This window comes from Epinephelus fuscoguttatus, linkage group LG8 (assembly GCF_011397635.1).
Source record: "Epinephelus fuscoguttatus linkage group LG8, E.fuscoguttatus.final_Chr_v1".
NCBI classification, from domain to species: Eukaryota; Metazoa; Chordata; class Actinopteri; order Perciformes; family Serranidae; genus Epinephelus; species Epinephelus fuscoguttatus.
This window is the reverse complement of record NC_064759.1, coordinates 2,893,176-2,912,078: the sequence shown is the minus strand read 5'-3', so window position 1 is coordinate 2,912,078 and position 18,903 is coordinate 2,893,176. Positions and strand designations below refer to the sequence as shown.

The following is an 18,903-nucleotide window of genomic DNA, read 5'->3' as shown; positions in this document are numbered from 1 at the left end:
ATTCATATAGAAGTGCTTCCGGATTTCTTTGCCCCACCAAAATAAGAGTTGTGTATTTAATCTACGAGAATTTACCTCGTTATTATTATTATTAAATCTATGGGATCTGTTAATTAATGGGCCTTGAATCTGTTATTTATTTATTTATTATTTGTATTATTTATTTTAAACCCAGCCAGCATGTTTGTTTAGATTTTGCACTGTGGTTATTCTTACTGTTAAAATGAGTGACATGTAAAAATGAACATTTTAAAAACAGATATTGTATCATTTTTATGTTTTATGGGTATACTTGAAAAACAAAGTTTCAAAGAGTCATTGCAGTAATAATATTTATATTCATTATTTTTTTCGAGTCATTTTTATTAACTATTGTATATTACTGAATTGTTTGACATTATGATCTATGGAAACACTGCTGCTTGTTTTTCTTACTGTCTCTTGTAAAGTGTCCTTGAGCGCTGTGAAAGGCACCTATACATAAAATGCATTATTATTGTTATTATTACTATTTTTGGATATTTACAAAGGGCAAAAAGTTTCTGTGTCTTCACAACAACATGATTCTATGTACAAAAAATCAACACAAATGTAAAATTGTAACCTGTCATCTGTTGTTTGAGCTTTTTACAAATAATTTGGATTTTAAAAAATCTAGAGGGAAAAAAACAACTTTCACCTTTACACCACTACATTTCCCCTGAACATCTTTGTTACTGACCACAAAAAGCAGTAAGAAGGCAGGAGAGTGTAAAATGAAAAACTGGATTGTGTTCTTAAACTCATTTGAGTTGTGGAAAAAAAAAAAAAACGTGTTATACTTCATGTACGCTTCATTTTTAAGGTGGTGTAGAAATAAGCCGTCCGAATTGGGAATGCTTGCTTTTTGCTACCAGCACATACTTTTAACTTTAATACTTAAGTACATTTAATGTCATAAAATTACTTTTGCTACTTAAGTGCAGTAAATATCAGATACTTTGAGACTTACACTCAAGTAATAGAGTCATTTTCTGGTAAGAAATCTGTACTTTTACTCAGGTGTGTCTCTCAGGTTCTTCGTCCACCACTGACTAATCATGTACTTTAACTGGTCTTTTTCCTCAAACAGTCGGATATATTCAGTTATTTTGTCAGCTGTTTTTATTTGTGTGAAATCCAAAGGTGGGTCGCAGGTCCAATCTGAATGGAGCAAGTGACTCGCAAACATGTCAAGTTTGTAAAAAACATACTTTACTTTTAAGTACAGTGAATTTCCAGCACAGAGCTTTTATTTTGAAGTTAAATACTTCAAGAGACAAATGGACAGAGTCTTCAGAGACACAGCAAACTGGCTCCAGCACATGGTCAAACACAAGCATGACACTGAACGTGTTAAACTATGCGGACCTTCAAGTAATGAGTGAGGAGAAATCTGGACCCTGTGGATGAACCAGTTGAACATTTAAAGGACTTAACTGAGAACAATTCTGTTTTAAATTAACACACACAGTTTACACGGTACGATACTGTGCTCTATATATTGTTTTAAAGCAGAGGGTTGAAGCAAGAGATGAAAATCAAGTGTCAGCGAACACAAAGAGGGAAGTTTGTACTTAGTTATAAGTTTAGCAATGAAAAACTGAATGTAAATATTAGGGATGCACAATAGTTACAGCACATCATAGGTATCGGCTGATATCAGCTTTAATCAGAACCAGCCAACATGCTTTTGCTTATTTACACAATGAAAGAAAAGTATTTCTCCATCTGCTGCTGGGCCGTCATGATGAGAGGATGTATGTGTACGTATATATGAGACTTGATGATCACTTGATATCAGTTATCGGTCAAATGAGTCGTTACATATCAGCAAAAAAAATCCTTGGTAATTATGATAGTTTTCAGGCTTTATAGCCGATGACTTGTTTACTTTTTTTTTTACTGTGGTAATTGTGTTTTTATTTTCTTCAGTTCTTATGTCATTACTAACTGAGCGTTCATTCAGTCACATAAATCAGCTGCTGCACCTTTTTGTTTCCACACTCACTGACCTGTTTCACATGGTTCCCTTCACGCTGTCCTTCAAACTGCTATTGAGTTGTGTAAATCAGTCTGATGAGTCATTAATCTGGCATCAACTTTTATTACAGTCATCATATTGTAATCAGATAAACCAGCAGCGAAGCAATGTGGTTTGAACATGACAGGATTATACAGAGGTTTAGCTTTTGTTTTTTAATATAAAGTGTGTTCAGTGCGACAGTCGTATTTACTAAAGAAAGAACTCATGGAAAACGTTTATATCATATTCAGTTATGAAAAAATGTGTTTTTTCCCAGACAAACACTCAAATCCTTTCAGATTTGACAAACAAATAAAAATCTTAACTCAAGGTCATCTTAGTTTTGTCAGAGGTTCCTTTTACTGCTGTCTCCATGACGACTGGCATGTGCTGATGAAGACCTTGAGATGTGGTTGAAAGTCCTTGAAACAGTGAGGTGACCTTGAGTTCAGTTTTTTTTTTTAGTTTGACTTGTTGGTTTATTAATATTTAATTTTCGTCCAAATACATTTCACAATAATTTTAAATTATGTGAAAACTGCAAAGTTATTCTGACTGCACACAGAATAAAAAAATAAAATATTTTATAATTATTATAAACACAATAAAAAGCAATCCCTCATCAGTTTACTGTGATATGATCAAAAAGAACTTTTATTTGGTCCAACACTGTGTCAGTTGTTTCTTCCCCTGCCACGTGATATAATTATATGAATAGACATTAAATAAATATCTGGACTGAGTCAGACGTGCGAGCAGCTATCAGCAGGTCCACAGATTACTGATGCTGATTGATAAGAGTCACTTTGAGCTCTGCTTCCAGTCGAAGGTCTCGTCCTTCGCAGCAGCTCAGCAGATCTCTATCAGAGTTACACATTAAACTGGGAGGAAGCTGCAGGTGTGTCGACAGACAGGTGAAGCCTCACGCTCAGTTCGGTGTGAAGATGAAGATGAGGCTGGAGCTCCTTCTGGTCGTCACAGCGGTGATCTGCACTGCCGGCAAACCTCTGAGCAAGGCAGCGCAGAGAAACAAGCTGCTGCTCATCTCCTTCGATGGCTTCAGGTGGGACTACGACCAGGACGTGGACACGCCGCACCTGGACCAGCTGGTGGAGGACGGGGTCAAGGCCAAATACATCACCCCGCCAATGCTGACCATGACCTCCCCGTCCCACTTCACCACCATCACCGGTAACAACCAACTGCTTTATTCATATCATTACATCACTACTGCACCTCATACTGTAACTTATATCATACCTCAAACTATACACTGTGAAATATCTGACTGTACAGCTACAGGAAACTACTGGCTACTAGTTGCATCACTTTCACAGTACGTTACTGTATGACAGCTGTATACTGTGATCTCAGTAGTTATACCTACATATTACTGTGATTTAGCAGCATGCTCCTGTAAAATTACTATATTTACCTGTAACCTCACAGTTAAAGCAGTTACATTACTGTGATATCACAGTGCCTTCCTGTAAATTACTAACGTCATAGATCATGTTGATTACTGTGATTTAACAGTATGCTCCTGTAGAATTACTGCATCTCACTGTAATCTCACAGAAAAACTGCCTCTGTAAAATTACTACATTTACCTGCATGAGTTTCACAATAAAATTCAGAATTTGGTAAAATATCACAGTAAAAGCCTGTGAGGTAAACATTGCTGCTACATTTTGTAGCCACACTGGGTGTTTAATTAAAGTTCTACAGTTCGTCTTTTCTTTAATTTATTTTCATTTTTTACTTCTCAATTTATCTGCACTTGTGTCTGTGATCGTACAGGACAGACACTGATCATCCCCTGAGTCCCCCCTCTGAGGATCAAGAAAGACTTAATCTTGTCGTATTTTATTTTATCTTGTCATAGTCATATAAGCACCAACACTACGACAGGTACTACTGTTTAAGCTGATACTGGCTACTTTTAAAACCTCTTTGTGTCTTGTTTCCTGTGCGTCAGGCAGGTGGGTGGAGGATCATGAAGTCGTCCACAACATGATGTTCAACACGACAACGAACCAAAAAGTTCCTCACAAAAAGACCATGAAAACATCGGAGTGGTGGGATAACGGAGTGCTGCCGTTATGGATCACAGCTCAGAACCAGGTGAGTCATCGATCAGGATCATCGATCAGGATCAGTCAGTCTGTTTCCATGACATCAGAGAAAATGGATTTATTGTGTCAGTCTTTTAAAATCCCTGTAAACATGTCAGTGTGAGTGAAATGGTCCTGCAGTGAATGTGTCACAGTGGGACTAACACACCCAGATCATGTGACTCCTGCATGTATACAGTCAATCAGACCCAAACTGGCCGAGGCGCTCTGAGCATGCTCCACAGTTTCCGCCCCGGGCTTTGACCCGGAAGTCCAATAGCATTAAATGTGTAAGAGAAGAAGAAGCCGGTAACAACATGGAGAAATCTACATCCAGAGCCGTGACTTTTTGGACGGACCAAATGTACAGAGCTGTAAAGTTGTCCACCATGGTAGCAGTTAGCTGCTAGCTAACCGTAGCTAACTTGTTTGTCCATTGTTTGGTCTGTGACGTAATAGGTCAACAGGAAAAAGGTCCAATACTAACAAGCTGAAAGGGGGCATATCTCCACCTATCGTAGAGGAGTCGCACATACTTGGCTCAATAAATGGATTCCCCTCCCGTGCTTGTATACTGGGACAAGGACAGTAGGCCAGTTAGATGTCCTCGTCCAGCTGGGACTGGAGCTCCACTTCACTGTGACTGGAAACGTACAGTGTTAAACAATAAAATTACTTTAATTTAATTTTGCGTCCCATGTACATCATCTTAAAACATCTTAAAACCATTTCTTTTCTTTTCTTGTTTTTCAGGGTCTGAAAACTGCCTCCTTCCACTACCCTGGAGGCGGGGTAAGCTACCGCGGCCAGGCAGTAAACCGAGCGCTGGTGGAGGAGTATGGTTTCCCAGACGACAATGAGACCGAGTGGCGTGACAACATTGACAAGGTGATGAGCTGGTTCTCTGAGGAGGACTTCGACCTGGTGACGCTGTACTACGGTGAGCCGGATAACGTGGGCCACGCCAAGGGGCCGGACCACCCAGACAGGAAGAAGATCATTCAGCAGATCGACCGTACCATCGGCTACCTGAGGGAGGCCATCAGTCACCATCACCTCAACGACAGCCTGAACGTCATCATCACCTCCGACCATGGCATGACCACCATCAAAAAGCGGCCACAGGTGGATGAGATCATCCTCAACAAGTACCTGAATTTAATCAAGCTCGCTAGCTTCGAGATCTTGGACTACGGTGGGTTCGGCATCCTGACGCCGCGTCCAGGGAAGGAGCAGGAGATGTTTGACGCCCTGTCCAAAGCGCCCAATCTGACGGTCTACAAGAAAAATGAGATGCCTGAGAGCTTCCATCTCGCCAAAAGTAAGCGGCTGCCTCCCATCGTGGTTGTTGCAGATCTGGGATTCAACCTGAACTCTGTGAGTTTCTCACTTTAATTGTGTTGTAAAAAATGTTTCTGAGAACTTTGTGTTTATGATTCAGTCACCAGGAAAGAGACGTGGAGGCCACAAAAGTCCCGTCTCCACCAAACCCTTTCAGTCCAGTCCCTTTGGAACCAGCAGTAAGCCTTCAGACATGGTACCTAGACCCTCGGTCTGTTCAGACAGTCCTCTTAAACGTGGGCGGGGTTGTTGTCACTCACTGCTCCGTCCAGCACTCGCTGTATTTCCTCATCAGCGGTGACACAGATGGAAGTCTGCACCTGGTTTATCGTCCACAGAACGAGGCTGCACGCCCACATTTTCACAACAAAATAGAACAGGCTGCAGTGAGAGTCTCTCTCCATGGGATATTTCAAAATAGCAGCTTTGTGCATTTAGTCCTTCTCAGGCAAGCTCAGGGGTTTAGTGTTGCTGTAGCCCACAGGAAGTGAGGATTAGAATATATGACCTTCACATAATCCGCTCCAAATGAATCTATATTTTTAAAGTCATTACTAAAAGTGTGTGTCATATAAAAACTAAAGTGATGGTCAAAGTTGTCACAGTGAAATTTAAGGTGTGCTGATGGATTCACGTCATCAACTCATGCATTGAGTAACATTACAAGTTAACGTTCCACCTTAAAAGTTGCCGGCAGTCGGCCCAGTGGATGAAGTTATTTTTTTCTCTTTCATTTTATAGTTGTAGTTTACTGATGTATGAACAGAGGTTACATAAAACCAGAGTAACCGTCCTCTACTGACCAATCAGACTGCAGGGTTTCTAGCTCCACCTTTTAGTACCAGATCTGTGTGCTAGGTACCCCAAAAGAGGGGGGACCAAACATGGGGACGCTAAGGAACGCTTCTGTTGGGACCATCCACAACTTTACACTGTGGAGACAGAAACAAACTGAACTGAACTGAACAGAACTGAACTGCTCGGTGGAGACAGGACTAAAGGTGTCCCAGACTCCACTGATGCTGTGGTAGCAGTTACATGATTGGCCACCAAGGCGCCCCGTGGGTGCGATTCTCTGACGAAATACCAAAAAACTCCCAACAAAGACAGAAACACAACACGATGCTGAATGGCTGAAAAATTAAAACAAAATCCAGACTAAAACTGCAAAATGATTTAAAATACAAGAAACCATTTTTAGTCTGGCGCTCCACTGACTCTCTGAGCTTCAGCATCAAAGCGTTGTCCATTTAGAGGTGGTGACATTTTAATTGTCTGTGATGTAAATGTTTCGCCTTTTATTCAGTTTCCTGTTGGCTTTGCTGACAGAGACAGACAGATAGGCAGCTGGGTAAACATGCAGAGACACAATGCCCTCTGCCCACCCTCTGGTCTCTGGCCTGTTAGCCCTGGCCGCTCTGCACTGCGACCACCCAGGCTGAATGGGAACTAGCTCACAGCTGCTCTATGTTTCCCACCAGAGATTCATCGTCTACGTCAACAAAGGTGACCACGGCTTCCACAGCGGAGAGATGGACATGAAGATGATCTTCAGGGCCTTTGGACCCGACTTCAAGAAGAACTTCCTGTCTGAGCCGTTTGACAGCATCCACATCTACCCTCTGATGTGTAAAGTGCTGCAGATCCAACCGGCGCCACACAACGGGTCTGTGACTGTGACAGAGAAGATGCTGCTGCACAGCGGTGAGTCTGACGAGGTCAAAATCACACTGTTACATCATCTGACCAATCATAGCAGGTTGGTGCAAATTCTTTCAAAAACATGGGGAAAAAAATCCAACAAGCAACTCAGTAAGAAATGTTCCACAAATTACAAATGTGCGTGTGTGTATAGTCAGAAGATTATGAAAAAAAAGGGAGAAAGTTAAAGTTAGCATTTTTATATTTAAAAAATTCAAATATCTTACATAATTATCTTAATTTTAAGCCCTTTTCCCAGGTCATTTCCATTTTTTTAATTTTTAAACTTTTTTTTTTAAACAAATATTCTTGTTTTTATTTTTCTTATTTTTAATTCAAAATTCTTTTTTTGTTGCTCATTGCCTTCTTCCCATGTGCTTGAAAGATGCCAGGCTAATTTGCTCAGGTTTCCAAGGGTTAACTGATTTCCCTTCTGCTTATAATCATGTCCAGCCTCATGTTTCAGCTCACAGACTTTTATCTAATTATAATTTGAATTTTAGTTCACTGAATTTTTCACAAACAGGTCTCAGAGGGTCCAGGTTAATGGGACACTGTCCAGTACCTGTTTGTCCTCTACTGGAGCCCCTCAGGGATGTGTTCTTGCTCCTCTTTTATTCTGTTTATAGACAAATGAATGTCGGACTAATCACACATTGAGATTTGTCCTTAAGTACACAAATGACTCTACTCTTGTATGTCGTCTTCATGGATCAGAATATGATCATGGACCAGTACTGGATGAATTTGTTAACTGGTCTGACCAGTCTTTCCTCCACAGTGAGATGTTTCTTGATTTTCGGAGGAGGCCCGGCCTTCCTGCTCCCTGTGTGATGAAGGGGAGCCGGTGTAGCAATACAAGTATCTGAGCACTGTTTTAGATGACAAGTTGAATTTTGACGTGACAACATCTGTTAGAAGGCAAACCAACATCTGTTCTGTTTCAGGAAGCTGCTAAGTTTCGATGTAGAAAGGACAATCATGAGTCTGTTCTTTCTTTAACGCAGTCTGTTCGTTTGGTAATCTGAGCCAAGTTGTGCTGCAAGATCAGTGGTGTTACTTTGATTAACCTCCAGCATCTGTATGAAGAGACGGTCACCTCTAAAGCTTGCTCGATTGTCTCAGAGCCTGAACATCCCCTCCGTGTTTCAGATGTTTCCATCAGGGCAGAGGTTCAGCCTCCCTAAATGTAGAAAGCATTACAGATCGTCTTTTGTTTCGTCTGCTATCGCTTATCTTAACCAGCAGTAACCACTAATTGTCCATGATTTCCCGCTGACAGTGTGTGACACCTCACCTCACCTCACCTCACCTTTAATAAATGGTTCAAATTGTAAAGGCTTTAAATGATAACATCCGGCCTGTAGTCGTTGTTCATTTATCTTTGAGTGACTGCAGCAAACTCCAGGAACACATCTCACTTCATACTATCAGTAACACTCACAGTACTATGAATCTATCAGAGTATTTGATGTGGGTTCTCTTTGTGTTCAGGTGGATCTCGGAGAGCTCGACTGTCTGCGGCTCTGCTGCTGCTGCTGCTCCTCATCTTCACGGTGCTCTAACAGATCCAGGATCAGCTTCCATTACTTCATCTGAAGGTTTAAACCTTGTCAACATCACCGTTCTCCATCTTCATCACATCCTGTCTCAGTGAACTATTACTGTCTGTGTAAAATTTAACTAACTTATGATCGTGTGCCTTTTTATTTTATTTTGCAACATGTGATTGACGTGTTTGTACTGATGCAGCAGATGCATGATGATCGTCAGCTGTTGGTGTCGGCTTTGTGCAGATTTATAGATAAATTCTAAGACTGACGGTGTTTAAGTAAAAGATGTGAAGACTTGTTCCACCACTGAAAACAGTTTGGACACACTGACACAGAGCTTTTATCACATGACTACAATGATGACGTCCGAAGCTTCCAGCGTGACCGTTGTTCCAGGAAGCATTTTGTTGGATTTATGTAGAATTACATAGAATATTTATGTAAATGTGATGAGTGAAGCCAATTAAAAATATTATTCTGTCCTGTTTCTTCTTGTGTTTTCTATCATGTCCACGGAGACGAGGAAGATTAGCCTATTAGTGAACACACCAAAGGGAGATTACTGCAGTGCACGTTACTACTCGAGATGATGCACCGTCTCATGGCGGTCACTTCCTGTCAACGTTACAGATCAGAAGCGCAGAGAGTCGTTGATTAGAGATGATACGCCGTCTCATGGTGGTCACTTCCTGTCAGCGTTACAGATCAGAAGCACAGAGAGTTGTTGACTAGAGATGATACGCCGTCTCATGGTGGTCACTTCCTGTCAGCGTTACAGATCAGAAGCACAGAGAGTTGTTGACTAGAGATGATACGCCGTCTCATGGCGGTCACTTCCTGTCAGCGTTACAGATCAGAAGCACAGAGAGTTGTTGACTAGAGATGATACGCCGTCTCATGGCGGTCACTTCCTGTCAACGTTACAGATCAGAAGCACAGAGAGTTGTTGACTAGAGATGATACGCCGTCTCATGGCGGTCACTTCCTGTCAACGTTACAGATCAGAAGCACAGAGAGTTGTTGACTAGAGATGATACGCCGTCTCATGGTGGTCACTTCCTGTCAACGTTACAGATCAGAAGCACAGAGAGTTGTTGACTAGAGATGATACGCCGTCTCATGGTGGTCACTTCCTGTGAACCAGCAGGTTTTTACAATGTTACAGAACGGAGCATTGACAGTAGCAGCCTGTTTAATTCGTCTTGGCGCAAATCTTTGGTCTGAACTGGACTTCAGAATGTCATAAGCAAAATTCGAATTCTCTGTTACAAACGTTTTTTCTGCTCCAAGCGGACGACAGCTCGTTATTGACCTCATGCTGTTAATTTCTCCCTGATTTCAGATCCTGCTGGAACACGTCCGGCTCTTTTTAGAAGCTGTTATTGGTGATTTTTCACAGGAGAAAGTGTTGCTGTTCTCTGCTATATTTGATCCCTGGCTACAAAGACGGTGCAGAGACGCTGAGATGTGGCTGACCAGGAAACGCTGATGAACCAGAGCAGAATGGGCTTTTTTGGGAGAAGGGTCTCAAAGAGACAGGCGTATAACAGCTGTATGTGTTCTGTGCTGCTGTCCTTTTTCCCTCAAGTGTAGATCTGCCCAGGTGTGCTGCATTACTTAATGAGGTGCATTGCACCCGGCATGGAGGAGGTGCGTCTGCGGTTCGTCTCAGTCAGAGAGTAGATAGAGGTGTTTCAGCACAGACAGGACGAGGAAAATAAAGTTTTTTGTACCTTTAAAACACATAAACATGTTCTAATAGAAACCCCAAAATACAAGTATAAACCTGAACATGAGCAGAACAGGTTGTCTTTAATTAAATTATATTCAGTCCCAAAGTGTTTCTCTGACAGGAAGTTCTCACTGTGACCTGAATTCAGATTTTTATGTGTCATTAAAGTGTCAGATCTGATCGTCGTCACCAAACTCATTTTATTTAAACTTTAAGAAGAAACAATGACAACAGCGGCTGTGACATCATCCAGTCGGCCACTGCAGGCAACAAGGTGAGGCACAACAGTGATCATGCACACACACTCTCACACACTCGCATACATATACATAGAAACTCACTCATACACACACACACACACACACACACACACATATATAAAACTTAAATCAGCATGACGGATTAAATAAAAACCTGTCGGAGGTGAACCGCTCCGTCTGCTTCATCAAAGCAGAAACAGAAAATTTAAAACCATAAAATTAAACTCATCAGTTTGGAAAAAAAAAAAAAATCAGGCCTTCAACTGAGTCTGTGTGTGTCGGTTCAGCAGCCAATCACAGCGCAGCAGCAGACCGCCTGAGTAAAAGGAAGATGTTTCCAAAAGTGGCGGCCAGATTGGCTCCCAGTGGCGGAGTCTTTGTGTTTCACCATAAAACGATGAGAAAATTAAACGTTCACCTTCGCCTGAGAACACACAGCACGAGAAGTACGGCATGGCGAGGTGAAGCCTGATTGGCCATCCCATGACTTTCACCTCAGTTCAGAGAGGGCTACAGTATCACATCAGTAACCTCATCTTCCAACGGTGCCGCCTGGTGGTGGGGAGTGGCGGTGGATCATAATGAAGTCTCAGCGTCCACGGCATTGCGACCGTCCTCCTTCTCTACCCTTATCTGGATGGTCGGCAGCTTGTCGTGGCTGCAAAACACAACGAAACATTGAATCAGACATCTTATTGATTTATCCATCAATCTGTCAAACAGTGTGAAGAAAACCAGTTTAAAATAGTTCTGCTCATTGATCGCTCCAGTTTGTGACCACTCTATAAAACATCCAACTGTGTTCTAAAACTTTTTCCCATCGGTCAATAAACTCGTGACAACATCAGTGTTTCCGACCACTTCACACTAACAGCCATACATCATCCTGTTTCTCACACTCAGTACCAGTTCAGCAAAGAGTTTCTTACCTGTTGCAGCGTTTCAGAGATTTGCTGCTCTCAGAGGTTTTAGAAACTGATTTCCAAATGCCGCTTTTTGCCATTTCATCTGAGATGTTCACCTCCGATGGGTCCACGCTGCACGACACACACATATAAACACATGACTCTCTGCTGCCGTCTATAGACAGGTATCACAGTGTTCTGATGTCATCAACTCACAGTTTTTTCAGGTTTTTTACTGTAAAGTCAATTCCTCGGTCGTACGGCTGATCGTCCTCCGCTTCATCCAGCATTCGCTGAGCATCCTGGAGAAATAAACCCTCAGTGGTGTCAGTGAGGAGACTGAAGCAGGGCCACATTGTTTTTAAGGTTTCAGTTTAGCGGCTCACCTCCTTCTCCTTCTTCTTCTTATCGTCTTCTTTCTTCTTCTTGCTCTCTGGAATCAGGTCATCCAACCAGCTCAGCTCTCGCTTGGTGAAGATGAAATCCAGAAGCTTGCGGATGAACACCAGAGCCAGAACCTGCAGAGGACAGCCAGAGAACACCAGCTACTGTGTTAGAGTATAGATAAAATAAAACATGCTCTCTCGGTCAATTCTCTGTTTGTCTCACCATCATGGGGAAGACGACGGCGGCAGCCGAGGCCTTGATGGCCCAGAGGACGATGAGGCAGGTCAGCTGCACCACAGTGAAGACGTGGACCTTCCACAGGGGGACGTAGCGCAGATAGATCAGGTCCGGCTGGTGTTTGGCCGGCATGCCGAACAGTTTGATGCGGTCGAACAGCTGCAGGATGCACGGACAGACAAGACATCAGAGACACTGAAACACAGACTGATGAAGCTGTAGCAGGACAGACAGATGGACACTGAGACAGACCTGAATGCCTTTGAGTGAGGACACGCCCATGTAGAGGAAGACTCCGTACAGGACCGGCATTGGGATGAACTGAGGGACGGACAGAAAAAACTCTTCAGCATTAAGAGACATGTTACAGTTTGATGGAAACGTCTTCTCTACAGAGGACTGCTGAGCAGCTGCAGCAGAAGCACTGAAAGAAGCTGAAGTGGCAGATAAAGTCCATGAATCAGATGAAGTGTGAGTGAAGAAAGCTGGTGTCAGTTTGAGAGTAAATGCTGCAATATTAGTGTCATCAAGTGTGAATACAAAAGTAGAAGCACTGAGAGAAGTTAAACTAGCAGATCAAGTGTTGGCTAAAACGTGTACAAGAAGTGAACACACGGATGTTGTGTTATTTGAAAAGAGAGTCAGTTAGGGCGCTGAAAGGAGTCAAAGTGTTTTCTGAAGTGTAAATATTGAAAAGTACTTTCAATGTATGTGTAAATGATGTAAAATTAGTGTCATTTCAAGTGTGAATATGAGAGTAGAAACAGTAAAAGAAGTTAAAGGGGCAGGTACAGAATAAACACTGTACGTATGTCAGGGGAGTGGAACGAAAGAAGTGTTAAGATGTGTAAGCAAAAAAAAGTTTAAATATAAATAATGAAAAGTTAGTTAAAGTGTAAATATTGAAGATAGTTAAAGTGCAGATTTTAAAAAAGTTAGAAGTGTAAATGATAAAAGTTTGTTTAAGAGTAAATACTAAAACGTTAGTCAGTGTAAATATTAAAGTAAGCTGAAGTGTAGGAACTGAAAAGTTAGTTGTGTCAGTTGAAGTGTAAATGCTGAAAACATGGTGTGAATTAAAGTGCTGAAAGCAGTTAAACCCTCCCACCCCACAGACAAACATCAACACTCAGGGTGTTCTCCATCTCTGTGTGACCTCTATTAGACCTTTTCCACTGTTCTTTATGGCTGTGCCGAGTCACGCCATGCCGCACTGATTCGCGTTTCCATTATAACTTTAGCGCCGTGAGCTGCGCCAGAGATGGACCTTCTCTGGAGTTGGTCCAAAAGCCAGGCTGCCAAGCTTCAAACGGGTAGCGGTGACATCTCACCGACTGCAGCCAACCCCAATGACCTGCTCGTCTCACTCAAGACATGCAGTCATCAGTTAAAGACACACCTTCAGGCAGGTAGCCCTGTTGTCATGGAAATGCAAATCCCTGCTGTGCTGGGCTGACGGCCCAAACCAAACCAAACCAAACCAAACCATGACTGTCGAAAAGGGGAATGTGTTCACCTTGAGGATGGAGGTCATGAAGACAGAGCAGCCCATCAGGACAAAGATCATGAAGCCGGTGACTCTCTGCTCTCTGATGCCCAGAAACTTTGGCTGCTCGCCTGGCGCCGCGCACTCCGACTCCAGCTTCAGACTGTTGACGTGGGAGATGGAGAGCACGGTTGCTGCCACGAACCACGGCAGGCCCATGATGGAGCAGATGCCCAGCATCAGCGCCACCACCAGCAGGTCCAGGTGATAGCCACAGCCTTTCTGCAACCCAAACACACACAGGGAGGTTTGTCATTGAGCTGCTCTGTCAGAGACAAACCCGTCTGTGTTCACTTCCTGCGCTCGGCTGTCCGGACCTTGAGTTTGTTCTCCTTCCTGTTGACGATGACAGCGGTGATCTGCTGGTCCATGAAGATGAGGATGGTGCAGAGCAGAGCAGGGACAGCAGCGGCCAGCATTGTCCACCAGGGGTTCGTTCCCAGGGGGGAGATCAGCCACCCTCGAGTGTTTGACGTGGGCTGAACGGACAAAGACAAACAGCAGTGTTCATGCCGACACACTGGCTTCTGACTAGGGATGCACGATACTGAATTTTTTGTGGATATCCGATATGCCAATGTATAACGAGTCATTTGATCGATACTGATATCTATATATCCACTTTTTCCCCACCTAATTTTAGTGATCAAGTCTCTTCTGTAGTGGAATTAACATCATATTATACATACATGCTCTTATCATGACGGCCCACCAGTAGATGGAGACATGAAATATTGTTGAGTGTCTGTGATATTCAGTCATTGTGCAAATTAAGAAAAATCATGTTGGCTGATTCTGAGTGATACCAATGACATGCCGATAACAGGGACACAGGATTAAAACTGGGAATATGTATTTTTCATTAAGGGGATTTTATACACTTAACATTACAGCATGTGTGTACATGTTTTTCTATTTTAATGGCATTTATTTGAATTCAAATTAAAATCACAGTTTTTTGCTGTAAACTCAAAAATATAAGATGCAGCTGCAGGAAGAATTTGTAACAGTAAAATCATTTTAAAATTAATTATAACCAAGAGAATACATATTAATAAAAATGTGTGCAGCTCTCTGTGTCTCTGAACCTTTTTAGCATCACTTTGTTTGATAAAATCTCACGTGTTTGTGTGATCGTACTGAAGCTCGAGGTCGTTGTTCTTTGTTGAACTCTGCAGTGTTACCTAATGTACCATTCACCCCAAAACCCCAAACACAGCGGCTGACAGGCTGCATCAGGCTCTGACCTCTGACCTGTTACCACACTGAGCTGCTGAGGACGCTTCTCATTCAACAAACCAACTTCTGAAACCAGCTTTAACATCAAGACACAAAACCTACTGTTGCTACAGAAATGTGTTTTAAAAAGCAGTTCCAGCATGATTTAATTGTTATATTTCAGTCCCTTAAGTGTTAATGCTGTCACAGACATCAGATTCTAATCAATATATTGTGTCCAGATTACAAACAGAAATGGTGGAGTCAGGCTTTACCTCGAAGCGGTCGGGTACGTCGAGTTTGGGTGTAGGAACTCCCACCAGATAATCCACCAACACCATGATCATGATGGTCAGAAAGACAGCGAAGTCACTGATGGTCGATCGAACCTGCGGACACAAAACATTTCCTCTCTGCTTAGATTTTCTTCTTCCAATAAAAAGTGATCATTTTAAACCAAAACCTCAAACTAACTTATGTATTTAGGTGTTGGGTGTATTTCTTTAGCTCATCACATCGAGCCCTGTTTTTAAATACTGTTTGTGCAGAAAGAAATTTTTTGCAAATCTCAGATCTCTGTGAGTGAAAGATACCTTGGTGGGGAAGTATCTCTTGGTCTTAAACTGTTTGAGGAAGGAGGAGAGGAAGAAGGTGGTGAAGAAGAGGATGACGGACCAGAAGAGGACGTCGGGGACGTAGGGACCATCGTGGCTGCAGGCAGAGCCGACGAACTCCCCGTGAAGTTCCAGACAGCCCTGAAGATAAAGACAGAGAAAGATCATTACAGTCTGAGCTGAGGTTGTCAAGCTGCAGATCCTCTGACGTCAACCAGGTCTCTGTCTCCACTGCTACGCTGATGACACCCAGTTCTATCTATCCACCAAGCCTACTTACAGTTTTCCACCCACTTCCCTTTCTGACTGCTTATTATCTATCTATCTATCTATCTATCTCTTTCTTCTCACCTAAAGTTGCTTCTGCACCTCGTCACCTTGTTCTGTCTGCTGTGTTTTTGGTGCAAAGGCAACATGTATTTGTCACATAGATAATTTCAACCAGACGTGACGGGAGTTGAATTCCTCATTCCTCCTGCATGTATACAGTCGATCAGACCCAAACTGGCCGAGGCAACACGGAGAAATCTACATCCAGAGCCGTGCGTTCTTGGATAGACAAGGAGACACAGTTCCTATCGTAGAGGAGTCGCACATACTTGGCTCAATAAATGGATTCCCCTCCCGTGCTTGTATACTGGGACAAGGACAGGAGTCCAGTTAAATGATACTGATCACGCCTGATCTCGTTAGATCTCGGAAAGACCTAGCCTGATCCACGGGTTCTCTCTAACTGGTATGCAAATCGCACATAGCACTTTGAATTGCACTTTATGAACTCTGTCCCCCACCCCCACCCCCATGCAAAAATACTTGTCTGACTGACGTATGCTCTTAGGTTTTTATTTTTATTTATCTGTGTGTTTTGTTTCTCATGCAAATGTACTTTTTGCAAAGGTACTTTCTGCAATTTGTTTATAATGCCTGTGCCTGCTGCAACCCAATTTGCCCATATTGGGACATAATAAAGTTGAAGTGAAGTGAAGTGAAGTGAAATGTCCTCGTGGAGCTGTAACTGTAGCTCCACTAAACTGTAAACATGGAAACGTACAGAGTGTTTTCATTTTATCAGACTCTCCCGCCCGTGTATCTTTTACGTGTACATGAACTCCCTCCACCATGTTTGTGTGTGTTTGATGAAGAGATTCATGTAAGACCTTCACAGTCAGATTTTGCCACTGGATGCTTTCTGCAGTCAAATTTTTCTTTCTCCAGATATCCCGGACGTCAGCCGAGGCGTTGGCAGGCAGAGAACACTGACACCTGAAACACACACACAGTCAGGGACACGTTAAAAAACAAAAGCCTTTGCTGAGAGAAAACTGTGACGTTCATTACAGATTTTAAAGACATTCTGTTTTTGTTTTAAGTCTGTTACACTTCCATCCATCACAGATCACAGATGCTGCTGGCTCTTACGTGTAGAAGGTGAGGTCGTCCAGCTCGTTGTGCATGTTGATGGGGTAGAGCTCCCCAAGGTGGACCAGCTTCTCCAGAGCCTCGTAGATGAAGATGATGCAGATGAGGGCGGCGAAGGCCTCCTCGGTGAAGCGGGTGATGTAGCAGACCAGAGAGCTGGCGTCGGTGGCGACCAGCAACAGGCAGAGGAAGGCGGTCCAGAGTCCAATACTGGTCCGCAGGGACAGGTAGGACAGACCATAATTACTGAGGACAGACGAGACGGGAAACGTCAGTATTTTAAAGGACGATAAAATGTTTTCGCCACATTAACTCCAAAACACAAACTGCTTTTCAAAATCATGCATCAAATTTGAGATGTTTCAGACAAAGGTTTTCTTCAATAAAATAAACTCACTGTGAACAGGAAATCACTTCAGACACAAAGTTGAATTATCTTCATGTGAAAATGGTTTTTGAAACACAAAACTCTCCCTGTTGATTCGTTCAAGGACTAAAGCTTCGTACTGTTTCAAACTTTACACAAAAACACGTTGATATTTTACGCTGACAAATGTGAACACGTTTTTCTACTGAAACACCTTTTTCTTCATTTAACAGAAGAAGCCAAAGTTCTGAACAGTTAAATGTTGTCTGAACACAAACAGTCGCATAAGAACTTTGAATAAAACAGTCTGCAATGAGTAAAATTGTGATTTTACGGAACCTTCAGTTGAAAGTGTCAGTGACATAATGAATCTGTCAGTTTTTAAGACTCTTCCACAGGCGCACGTTTTGTACCCAGAGCTCTCAGGTAGACTTTGACACCTGAGATTTAAAATTTAGCTGCTGAACATTTTTAATTCATGAACAAATTCACATGACGCTGCAAAACAGCTTTGACTTTGAGCGTTCTCTGGATTACATTTTATGAAACGAGAATATTTGATTGTGACGCTTTTTGGCAGGTGACTCTTTAATGTTGTACTGTGGAGGGTTAATTTTTACCCACCTGGTCCATCATATCATTACTAATCATTGATAAAATAAAGGCAACTAACATCAGCTATGATCAATCTTCTCTCTGCAGACTGAAGATTTTCATAGAGATAAAAAGTTAAACCAGCGGCTGTCTGAAGGTAATCAGTGTAAAAACTAATGGATGATGTTCAGAAAATGGTCTGCAGGAGTGTGAAGTTTACAGGAGTCATAGTTAATTGATGGTTTTCTTTTGATTGATCAGCCTGACCGCTGTGACCGTTTCCTCACGTTAGTTTTACTCTCAAATTTATTATTTTTACTGACAATAAAATATATTTTATCTGAACTCAGTGAGCAGAGAAATAAAATACTATGAAGGCACTGAAAAGTATTTTCACAGAGTCGGGGTCATATCACTCACCCAGTGCAAACTGTCAGCGGTCATTGTTCGTCTCAGACTGGTAACATTCTGAGACGAACAATGACATTCTGTAAAATGTGAACGTAGCAGAGATCAGAGCAGAGCTGCTGTCAGACTCCACACTAAGAGAGACGACGTGCACATTTACACATGAGGAGCAGCGTAACTTCATGGATTATTTCAGAAGCTAAAAGTTCAGTTTGGTTTCCTCTGTCAGGTTTCTAACTACAGTTTTTAGTTTAGCTGTTTAAATGTCCAACGATTTGTTCTGCAGTGACATCACTGCTCCAACTGCATTACTCTCAGCAGGAAACCGCTCACTGCCATAGTTTTCTGAATCTGCCATGTTAACAGCACCAAGTGCAGGTTCTCTGATTGGTTGAATTCATGTTACATCCATAACACATATATGATTAATTAAGGGACTAAATCCAACCCATATGGGCCTTGC

The 18,903-nt window shown here is 42.3% G+C and overlaps 2 protein-coding genes across 4 annotated transcripts in view; one reads left to right on the top strand and one right to left on the bottom strand.

Moving 5' to 3' along the window:
• The first annotated feature begins 1,890 nt into the window (after positions 1-1,890).
• zgc:153896 (uncharacterized protein LOC569930 homolog) lies at positions 1,891-9,240 on the top strand. Of its 2 annotated transcripts, XM_049583405.1 has the most exons (5): positions 1,894-3,235; positions 4,023-4,168; positions 4,912-5,535; positions 6,981-7,203; positions 8,695-9,240. In XM_049583405.1, exons 1-5 carry the CDS (start codon positions 2,989-2,991, stop codon positions 8,763-8,765), a joined length of 1,311 nt encoding a protein of 436 aa, XP_049439362.1. In that variant the 5' UTR covers positions 1,894-2,988; the 3' UTR covers positions 8,766-9,240. The 2 variants fall into 2 exon arrangements, with proteins under 2 accessions (XP_049439361.1, XP_049439362.1); XM_049583404.1 differs by having other exon boundaries at positions 1,891-3,235; positions 6,981-9,240.
• A 1,422-nt stretch (positions 9,241-10,662) lies between these two features.
• Positions 10,663-18,903, bottom strand: part of LOC125892994 (sodium bicarbonate cotransporter 3-like) — a 49,244-nt gene continuing 41,003 nt past the window's right edge. For both annotated transcript variants that reach the window (XM_049583396.1, XM_049583395.1), the window contains 12 exons: positions 17,072-17,317; positions 16,810-16,915; positions 15,632-15,793; positions 15,314-15,427; positions 14,138-14,299; positions 13,791-14,042; positions 12,527-12,595; positions 12,260-12,433; positions 12,037-12,168; positions 11,867-11,952; positions 11,675-11,782; positions 10,663-11,403 (listed from right to left, as the gene is read on the bottom strand). In XM_049583396.1, the coding sequence (XP_049439353.1) occupies positions 11,322-11,403; positions 11,675-11,782; positions 11,867-11,952; positions 12,037-12,168; positions 12,260-12,433; positions 12,527-12,595; positions 13,791-14,042; positions 14,138-14,299; positions 15,314-15,427; positions 15,632-15,793; positions 16,810-16,915; positions 17,072-17,317 (1,693 nt within the window). In that variant the 3' untranslated portion in view covers positions 10,663-11,321. The remainder of the gene's footprint in view (positions 11,404-11,674; positions 11,783-11,866; positions 11,953-12,036; positions 12,169-12,259; positions 12,434-12,526; positions 12,596-13,790; positions 14,043-14,137; positions 14,300-15,313; positions 15,428-15,631; positions 15,794-16,809; positions 16,916-17,071; positions 17,318-18,903) is intronic.

What these genes read in the sequence shown, in the direction of transcription:
- zgc:153896 (XM_049583404.1), top strand. Translation starts at nt 2,989, where the DNA reads ATGAAGATGAGGCTGGAGCTCCTTCTGGTCGTCACAGCGGTGATCTGC. An exon ending in CCACTTCACCACCATCACCG is followed by an intron (nt 3,236 to 4,022) that starts GTAACAACCAAC and finishes CCTGTGCGTCAG; the next exon opens with GCAGGTGGGTGGAGGATCAT. An exon ending in GGATCACAGCTCAGAACCAG is followed by an intron (nt 4,169 to 4,911) that starts GTGAGTCATCGA and finishes CTTGTTTTTCAG; the next exon opens with GGTCTGAAAACTGCCTCCTT.